The sequence below is a fragment of the Myotis lucifugus genome, unplaced genomic scaffold, assembly GCF_000147115.1.
Source record: "Myotis lucifugus unplaced genomic scaffold, Myoluc2.0 scaffold_3071, whole genome shotgun sequence".
In the NCBI taxonomy this organism is placed as follows: Eukaryota; Metazoa; Chordata; class Mammalia; order Chiroptera; family Vespertilionidae; genus Myotis; species Myotis lucifugus.
In genome coordinates this window covers 6970-17558 of record NW_005874119.1, presented here as the reverse complement: position 1 = coordinate 17558, position 10589 = coordinate 6970, and the positions used below count along the sequence as shown (strand labels likewise).

The window sequence follows — 10589 nt, the reverse complement described above, 5'->3', positions numbered from 1 at the left end:
AGCTCAGCTATCCTCCTTTTCATCAGTGCAGCAAGGGGCATCCATTACTCTCTGCTGGGGTCCACTAGGAACCCCCAAAGGAAAGAGAACAGTGAACGGGGGGGTCTCTGCCTGGAGTGACCTGACAAGTTAAATGAAAGGCTGGTTTGGAGGAGAGAATACTGATTATGTGTTCTGTGTCTACAATCTGGATGCCTGGATTCAAACCTAAATTCACTCCTATTTTACCACATAACCTAGTACAAGTTATATTTAAATGCTGTGCTCCTTTGTTCATTTGTAAAATGATGATGATGTGCATTCCTCTTTGTTGGGGAGTGATTATGCAGATGAAATGGAACAAGCTGTACAACACTCAGCTCAGAGCCTGGCTCTCAGAAAATCCTCAGTGACCAGTATCTGGCTTACTGTCTTCTTCCTCCTCCTCCTCATCATTATCATCAACACCTCATGATTTTGGAGTACTTAGGGGACTTTTTTAGAGAGATGAAAGGGAAGAGAGAGACAGAGAGACACATCGATGTGAGAGAGACACATTGATTGGTTGCCTCCTGCACACACCCCAATCAGGGCCAGGGAATCTGCAACCAAGGTACATGCCCTTGACTGGAATCAAACCCAGGACCCTTCAGTCTGCAGGCCAACGCTCTAGCCACTGAGCCATACCGGCTAGGGCTTAGGGGACAGTTAGAGAGGCCTGTTTCCAGCCATTACGGGGGTAATTTCTTTGGGAATTAAAACTATTGTAAGAGGAAAGCAGAACTCTGAATGAAAGTTCTTGGACTCCCACCAGAACCAAGAACATAAACTTCATAGTGCTTGGAATAGAAACTGCATTTTGGTGCCCTACCACCTGTCTACCCCAAATGTCCTGCTTGTCCTGACCATAAGCAAACAGTGCTCCCCAGGCCCTCCTCCCTCCACTGTCTCCCATGGCACTCACTGGGCTGGGCTGCCATTCTGCTGGTGCATGACCAAGGAGGGCCAGTCCTCTTCTGCCTGGTGAGCAATGATGGCTGAGGCTCTGTCCCCAGGACTGGCAGAAAGACAGACTCGGGCCAGACCTCCTCATGGAGATTACTGTTCTGAAAGGAAGAGGCACAGGTGTAAAGCCAGCGGGACAGGGACTGGAAACCTGAAAGGCTCGAGACACAGACTAATTATTTATGGTAGTATGCCTTTGAGCACTCAATGCACAGTCTTCTTAATTAACCAGATTGGTCCACGAACTCTATTCCCTGCAGACTTCACAATCTTAGAGAACCACAGGAGGAAAAAGTCAGTGTCCTTGGTCCAGCTCAATTACTTCTGAGCCCTATGCCATCCCAGGGGAAGTTCACTTGCCTGCCTCTAGTCACCTATCCAAAAGGAAGACTCTCCTTATAAAGATTAGATTTATTATTTCCCCTAAGGGAAATAACTGTCCCCTAAGCCCACTTAAAAACTCACTTGCTGCCCTAGCCGGTTTGGCTCACTTGGTTGTATGTCTTGCCATGCACTGAAAGGTTGCTAACTTGATTCCTGGTCAAGGGCACATGCCTGGGTTGCAGGCTCAATCCCCAGGAGGGGGCGTGCAAGAGGCAGTTTATGTATTGATGTTTGGCTCTCACATCAATATTTTTCTTGCCCCCTCTCTAAGGATAAATTTAAATTTTTTTAGAACTCACTTGCAATTTTGATTTTTTGAAATATGAAAATATTTCCATATTTGAGCATGTTTATGTCAGCAAGAAGAGCTTCATGCTTTTCTTAATATGAGTTCTCATTTCTTACGGAGTTCATTCCTTGGTAATTTTTTTGTTGCTAATTTAAGTAACATCACTGGTTTCATTTATTGTTAATTGATTTATATTGGCATATTAGAACCCAATTCAATTGTGTATTTCCATTATCTAGCACTCTTCTTTTTGTTTTATTGTTGACAGTATCACAGATGTCCCCCATTTTCCACCACTTTGCCTTCCTTCAACCAGCCCCATCCTACCCCAGGCCTTCACCACATTTTTGTCTGTGTTCACAGGCTATGCTTATACACATATATGTTCTTTGGTTAATCTAGTCCAGTCCCCCAGCCTCCCCTCTGACATCTGTCATTCTATTCCCTGTATCCATGCCTCTAGTTCTATTTTGTTCATCAGTTTATTTGGTTAATTAGATTCTACATATAAGTGAGGTCATGTGACTTTTGTCTTTTTTTGCAGGGGGATGTGGGGGGATACAGGCTTATTTCACTTAGCATAATAATCTCCAGGTTGATCCATGCTGTTGCAAGAGTGAGAGCTCCTTCTTTTATACAGCCACATATTACTCCTCTGTGTAAATGTACCACAGCTTTTTTATCCACTCATCTACTGATGGGCATTTGGGCTGTTTCCAGATCTTAGCTATTGTAAATAATGCCACTATGAACATAAGGGTGCATATATTCTTTCTGATTGGTGTTTCAGAAACCTTAGGATATATTCCCAGCAGTAGGATTGCTGGATCAAACAGCAGTTTCATTTTTAATTTTTTGCAGAAACGCCATACTGTTTTCCACAGTGGTTGTACCAGTCTGCAGTCCCAGCAGCAGTGCAAGAGGGTTCCCTTTCCTCCACATCTTCATCATCACTTTTGTTTTTTTTTTGTTGTTGTTGTTTTTTTTTAAATATATTTTATTGATTTTTCACAGAGAGGAAGGGAGAGAGATAGAGAGTTAGAAACATCGATGAGAGAGAAACATCGATCAGCTGCCTCCTGCACATCCCCTACTGGGGATGTGTCCGCAACCCAGGTACATGCCCCTGACCGGAATCGAACCTGGGACCTTTCAGTCCGCAGGCCGACGCTCTATCCACTGAGCCAAACCGGTTCCGGCCACTTTTGTTTATTGATTTATTGATGGTAGCCATTCTGGAAGGTGTCAAGTGATACTTCACTGAAGTTTTAATTTGCATCAATCTGAGGATTAGTGACATTGAGCATCCTTTTATTGGCCTATTGGCCATCTGTATGTCCTCTTTGGAGAAGTGTCTCTTCAGGTCTCTATCTATTTTTTAATTTATCTTTATTGTTAAAAGTATTACAGATGTCCTCTTCTCTCCACTTGACCCCTTACACCCTGCTCCAGCCCCCATTTGTATTCCTGGTGTTGAGTTGTATAAGTTCTTTATATATTTTGGAAATGAACCCCTTATCAGATGTATCATTGGTGAATATGTTCTCCCATACAGTGGATTGATTTCCTTTTAATTTGCTGTTTTCTTTATGCTGTGTAGAAGCTTTTTAGTTTGAAGTAGTGCCATTTGTTTATTTTTTCCTTTGCTTCTCTTGGCCTAGGACAGTGATGGCGAACCTTTTGAGCTCAGTGTGTTAGCATTTTGAAAAACCCTAACTTAACTCTGGTGCCATGTCACATATAGAAATTTTTTGATATTTGCAACCATAGTAAAACAAAGATTTATATTTTTGATATTTATTTTATATATCTAAATGCCATTTAACAAAGAAAAGTCAACCCAAAAAATGAGTTCGCGTGTCACCTCTGACACACGTGTCATAGCTTCACCATCACTGGCCTAGGAGATGTATAAGAGAAATACTACTCTGTAAGATGCCTGAGATTTTACTGCCTGTTTTCCTCTAGGATTTTTATGGGTTTATGACTTACATTTAAGTCTTTTATCCATTTTGGGTTTAATCTACATGTTTGCTCTTGTACCAGTACAAGGCTATTTTGATTACAATGGCTTTGTAATATAGTTTGATAGCTGGTATTGTGATCACTCCATTGTTCTTCTTTCTCAAGATTCCTGCTGCTATTTGGGGTATGTTGGTTCCATATACATTTTTTGGAATATTTGTTCTAGATCCATGAAATATTCCATCGGTATTTTACTAGGTATTCAATCTATCGATTGCTTTGGGTAGTATGGACATTTTAATAATGTTAATTTTTCCAATCCATGAATACAGTATATTGCTTCCACTTGTTTGTATCTTCCTCTATTTCTATTTTTCTGAGTACAGGTCTTTTACCACCTTGGTTAAGTTTATTTCTTGGTACCTTATTTTTTTGTTGTTGCAATCAGAAGATCCTTAACTAAATCACATTTGCGAAGTGCCTATTGCCATCCAACCTAACATATTCACAGGTTCCAGAGCTTAATGCATGAAAATCTTTGGGAGGTTATTCAACCTATGACAGGACATGTGTGTGAAATAAAATTTCCCAACAATTGACCCATAAGTCTTGAACTGAGAAGGTGGAAAAGCTCTCTTGCTGATTTTCTTTGAGCACGACCATCTCCTGATCCTGGCTCACATGGAGATGAGGCCGCACTGGACAGGTGAGCTTTGGTGGCAAGTGACAGACAATCTCCTGATTCATCTGAACCTAGCGGAGCAGAGGCTCGGCTGTGCACTGGCACAACTGCACGTAGGGGCTCAACCATCATGAGGGCTTCCTTTCAGATTATCAGCTTTATTTTCTCAGACTGGTTAACTCTACATAAAAAAAGACATGGGAAACAGCTGCTCTCACTACTCACATCTGGCAACTTCACTACTTAATAGAAACTAGATGTATTTAAGCTCCTTTGTGTTAAAAAAAAAAAACACCTTAGAAAACGATTCTAATTGGCACAGGCATGTCTTCTTTGCACGTTGAGTAATCTACTGCGGTCAGGAGACAATGTTACTGGCAGACCCTTCAGAACCACATTTGTTTATTCAACTTATCAAATCTATTTTTACTGACTATTTACTATGTGTCAGTCATTATTTTAGGCTCAACTGCCACAGGATTAAGAGAATCAGGGGTATGGGAAGGAGCAGGCTGTCATATTCAAACCAGTGGTCTTCATAAACCTCACTGAGAAAGTTACATTTGTGAAGATGGTGAATAATGTTAGATGAGTGCACATGTGGGGAAACAGTGCCCCAGGCAGAGGGTGAGGTTAATACCAAGACCCTGAGGTGGGAGGTTGCCTGGAGGCAATGTGGCTGCAGCAGAGCCAGTGAGGGGAACAGAGCAGCTCAGTGGAGGACAGGCTTCAGGGGTCATCCTGTGAGGCTTTCTCTGCCACTGAAGGGCTTTGCCTTCATTACTCTGAGTGACTGGGAGTCACTGCAGGGGTTTGAGCAGACACATAACATGGCCTGACTTAGGATTTTAAAAAATCATATGGCTGCGGGTTGAGCATGGATGGCAGGGTGAAGCAGGCTGCTTGGACTGGCTTATGCTATCCAGGTGTGATATCGGTTGTTAGGACCAGGGTAGGGATAGTAGTGTAAGGGTTGGAATTGGTCAGTTGTGCTACATTTTGAAGGAGAAGCCACCAGAATTTGTTGTCAGTCAGGGTGTAAGAGAGGGGAAAAGCCAAGAATGTCTCCAGGTTGTGGGGTTGGAACAACTGGAAGAATGGAATTGCACCCACTGAGACAGGGAGGTCTGTGAGTGGAGCAAATTGGGAAGGAAAGAGAACATTAGGAGTTGACATTTTGAAATGTCCAAATGGAGACATTCTGAATGGTTAAATACTATATTATTTTACTTACATAAGGTACCAAGAGCAGTAAAATTCATAGACAGAAAGTAGACTGGAGTTTGCCAGGTTCTGAAAGAGTGAAAGAATGGGAACTTCATGTTCAATGTGTACAGAGTTTCCGTTTGGGAAGATGGAAAAAGTTCTTGAGACACATGGTGGTGATGGTTACATAACACTGCCAATGTTGTTAACACCAAGGGTCTAAATTGTACACTTAAAATTTGTTAAAATGCTACTGTAAGAAAGTAAAATACTTGGTTTCTGAGGCTTTCTTCCTTTCAGCCTGCATTTCCCCCAAGGTCTTCAGGCTAATAGCTCCTGCTATAGATATGCTAATTCATTAGAGGAATTCTGCTTGAGACTTGAGTTTTTGGAAGAATAGTCCCTTGCCAGAAATTGCCTCTCCCAAGGAGATGGGGAAATTTGTGCAAAATAGTGAATGTTTATCAAACATCAGCAGGACTCAACAGAGAGATCCTATTCTTTCTCAGTCAGACCCCTGCAGGCACCCAGAGATGTCTGCTGCCATCAATCACCTCCTATCCTCATTTTCCCTTCCCTGATTTAAAAGAAGCCTGAACTTGGGGCTGAGGGAGGATGGATTTGAGGAACCTCTAAAGCCCCCATCTTCTCAATTGGGCACCATCTTGATCAATAAACCTTCCCTAACTCCAAACTCAGACATTTTGAATATTGGCCTTTTGAAGTGTGGGTCACATTAACTTTTAAACTGGTAACAGTACATTTTATGATATGCTAGAGGACTAGTGCATGAATTCGTGCACAGTGGGGGGGGGGGGGGCGGTGTCCCTAGGCCAGGCCAGTGATCAGGGCTGGGCTAATGTGGGGAGCCAGCCCTTGGCTCCCTTGGGAAAAGGGTTGTGTCTGCTGCCACTCACCCCTAGTTCCTAGTCCCAACCCTGAGTGGGGTCAGAAGAGAAGGCAACAGTCGCTGGGCCAGGTGAGGCAGGAACAGATGCCAGACATCGATGCCACCAGCCGGCCATGGGAGGTTGGCTGTGGGAGCACACTGACCACCAGGGGGCAGCTTCTGCATTGAGCATCTGTCCCCTGGTGGTCAGTGTGCATCATAGCTACCGGTCAACTGGTTGTTCCAGTTGTTCTGGCCACTCAGTCATAACGATTGCTTAGGCTTTTATATATATAGAGTTTAGCCACAATAAACATATTAAGTAGAACAAAATGATGAAGCCCTTTAAATTTCTCTAGTGATAGCATTGATTGGATATTTGTGGTGGGGCTGATCAACCATACTGGATAATTTATGCTAATGAGGTGATCAAAGATGGAGATTGATCATGCCAAAAAGACTAACTAGGTAAATCAAGAGGTGGGGCTTTAGGCCAAATTATGTCAGCCCACTGGGGAGGAAAGCTGGAAACTGTGTTCAACCAAATGGGCAATAATTCAATTGATCACATCTAGGTAACAAAGCCTCATTAAAAACTCTGGATACTGAAGCTCAGGTGTGCTACCTGGTTGGCAAGACTCTGAGTATTGTGTCACATTGTGTCAGACTTCATGGGGAGAGGACAAGAAGCTTTCATATGGGATGCTTCATTATTCCCTATGTCTATCTTCTTTTCACTAGTCCTAATTTGTATTCATTTTTATTTTGTTTTGTTTTATGAATTTTTTTCTTTATTAATTCAGGTATTACATATGTGTACTTATTCCCCCATTGCCCCCCCACCCCTCCACTCATGCCCTCAACCCCCCCCTCCCCGTGTCTGTATCCATTGGTTAGGTTTATATACATGCATACAAGTCCTTTGGTTGAACTCTCTTCTTTAACCTCGCCCTCCCCTACCTTCCCTCTGAGGTTTGATATTCTGATCAATGCTTCTCTGTCTCTGGATCTGTTTTTGTTCATCAGTTTATGTTGTTCATTTTATTGCACAAATGAGGGAACTCATGTGATATTTATCTTTCTCTACTGTAATCAAACTGTAACCATACATACAACACTGTCCTAAGTTCTGTGGTTCATGCTGGTGATTCTTCAACCTGAGGATATGGCCTCATTCTGAGTCACTTGAGCAAATTATTGAATGTGAGGGAGACCCTGAGTTTGTGGCTTACTGGTCTGAAGTAAGGGTGGCTTTGGGGAGTTCTGAACTTGTGGCTGGTGTCTTAAGTCAAAACAGTCTTGCAGGGACTGTTCCCTCAGACTCGGTGGTTATGCAAACTCTTTGTAACAAGGAAGGGCATTGGATGAAGTCAAGCCAAGTTGAAGCCCCTCAAAGGGCTCCTAAAATGACCAGGAAGGTCTGGGTTGAGGATGATCCTTTAGAGTTGGCTGGTATTGGTGACCAGATGCCAAATGTCATGGCATGTGAGCCGCTACAGACGGAGGCATGACCTTGGTTACCGTGGCTCTCTGCAGCTGAGGCAGATCCCTATGGGGGCTGATGCTGAGGGCTAAAAATGTCCCTCATAACTTAAAGGATAACTTTTCTTTTTATTGTGGTAAAATAACAAAACATAAATTTACCATCTTAAGCATTTTTATTGTTGTTGTTGTTAATCCTCACCAGAGGATATTTTTCCATTGATCTTTTAGTGGAAGAGAGAGGGAAAGACAGAGAGAAACACATTGATTGATTGCCTACTGCTCCAGCCCTGACCAGGGACCCGAGACAGGGAGAAGCCTGCAACCACGCTTTCAAATCTGGGGGATCAAGAATCGGAACTGGGACCCTTTTGGGCTGCAGGGCCGGATGTTCTATTCCACTGAACAAACCCAGCTAGTGCCCATTTTAACCATTTTAAGTGTTGAGTTCAGTAGTTAAGTACATTCACAGTGCTGAGAAACCATCACCAAAATTCATCTCCAGAACTCTTTTTTCATCTTGCAAAATGAAACTCTTTCTTTCCCAATTAAACACTAACTCTCTATTCCCTCTTCCCCCAGCCTTTGGAAATCAAAATTCTACTTTATGTGTCTATGAATATGACTACTTTAGGTGCCTCGTATAAGTGGAATTATACAATATTTGTTCTTTCATCTTGGACTATGTAATTGATGGAGGAGATGTTACATAGAATGGAAAAAAAATTATCAAGATAATTGGGAATCATACATTCAGTTATCCTAAGAAAGTCCCAGTTGTTAACTACTTATTCAAACTCAGTATTAATACCATCCCATTAAAATTTCAAAATACCCTTGCATGCATACAACATTGAATGGTAAACTATTTTCTCAAAAATATGGCCAACGTCATGAATCAGGAAATATATGGAAAAATAGAGAAGAATCATGGGGAAAGTACAAAAAGAATAAATAACAACAAAGAGAGAGCTATCATTGTTTTTTAAGAATAGAAACAAGACTGCTCATGACCAAGAATCCTGGGTATAGCATAAGGAAAGTAAGAGGGGTAGACTGAAATATCATGTATAATCCTGAAGGGGTTATGACATAATTTGGGAGTCCAAAATAATCTCTCAATTCCATTACAGCAGTTCTAAGAGGGAAAATTGTGTGAGCAGAAAGCAGAGAGCCATATAGTTACCTATGAATTGTGTGACTGCAGATTCAGAATATCTGGTTGCACATTTGATTTTGCTGCTTTTTCCAGTCTATGAACCAAAAATGATAGCACAGGTATAGAGATCAGACTATTCTTCTGATCATCCTCCATAGGGCCCTCTTAATGTCTCTGTTCCTCAGGCTGTAGATGAAGGGGTTCAGCATGGGGGTGACCACAGCGTACATCACTGAGGCCACCGCAACCTTCCTTGGGGAAGATGACACAGCTGAAGTGAGGTACACACCAAGGCCTGTTCCATAAGATAAGCAAACAACTGACAAGTGAGAGCCGCAGGTGGAGAAGGCTTTATATTTTGAACCTGCTGATGGGATTCTCAGAATGGAGGACACAATTCTATAGTAAGAGAAAAGGATCCCTGACAGTGGGACACCACCAAAGATGGCTCCAATAAAGTAGATCAATATGTCATTGGTGGAGGTGTCAGAACAGGCAAGTTTGAAGAGTTGAGAAGGGTCACAAAAGAAATGAGGGATTTCCACATCTGCACAGAAGCTAAGTTGTGACACCATCAAGTAGTGCAGTTGGGAGTCCAAAAGGCTGAAGAAATATGTCAACAGGACCAACAAGGCACAGAGGCGGGGGCTCATGATGACCAGGTAGTGTAGGGGCTGACAAATGGCCAACAACCGATCATAGGCCAACACAGCCAGGAGTAGACTTTCCAAACATCCAAAAAGAAAAATAAAGGTAACCTGAGTTAGGCAGCCTGCATAGGTGATGGATTTGCTGTGTGTCTGAAGGTTCAGCAGCATCTTGGGAACTGTTGTGGTGCTGAAACTGATGTCAGCCAAGGACAAATTGGAAAGGAAGAAGTACATCGGTGTGTGGAGGTGGGAGTCAGAGATGACAGCCAGGATCATGAGTAGGTTCCCGAGCATGGTCACCAGGTACATGGACAGGAACAGCCCAAACAGAAGAGGCTTCACTTCTGGATCATCTGAGAGTCCCAAGAGGAAGAATTCTGAGCCATGTGTTCGATTCTGTGGTTCTATGCATATAGGATACATTTTGAAAAAGAAGAAAGCATTAAATAAATGAAACAAGTGTAGAGGCGTCCATATGTTGGATTCAAGCAATTCACAAATACAGTATTTACACTTGAGGACCACATACCCTCCTCACTTATTACCTTCAGCAACATGACTACGTTGTTAACTCTTTTTAGAACTCTTTCCTAATTGATGTCTGGGCTATTCATCTGTTTCTACATACAAACACTTTAGAGTCACTGGGTCAAAGAATATTAGAGAAGAAAGGACATGTTGAGGTAACAAGTCCATGAGCACATCAAAATATTAGCCCTCAACTTTTGAAGGAAAAATATGGAATGAGATATATTATTCTATAAGACAAATATTATAATTGAAAGAAACTAAGAAGCAGTTGAAAGTACTTTATCTCACCCAAATGCAGTATAAGAAGTTTCCTTATTTTAAAATGTAATCTAGAAAGAGCTAAAACCACATTAACTCTATTCTAACCT

The 10589-nt window shown here is 42.1% G+C and overlaps 1 protein-coding gene across 1 annotated transcript; it reads right to left on the bottom strand.

Annotated features, from left to right (window-relative positions):
• Positions 1–9168: 9168 nt before the first annotated feature.
• LOC102429092 (olfactory receptor 18-like) lies at positions 9169–10203 on the bottom strand (the record flags this gene model as incomplete). Its single annotated transcript, XM_023749126.1, has 1 exon — positions 9169–10203. A coding segment is annotated over one exon (1035 nt), but the record flags the coding sequence as incomplete, so codon positions are not given.
• Between the last annotated feature and the right edge of the window lie 386 nt (positions 10204–10589).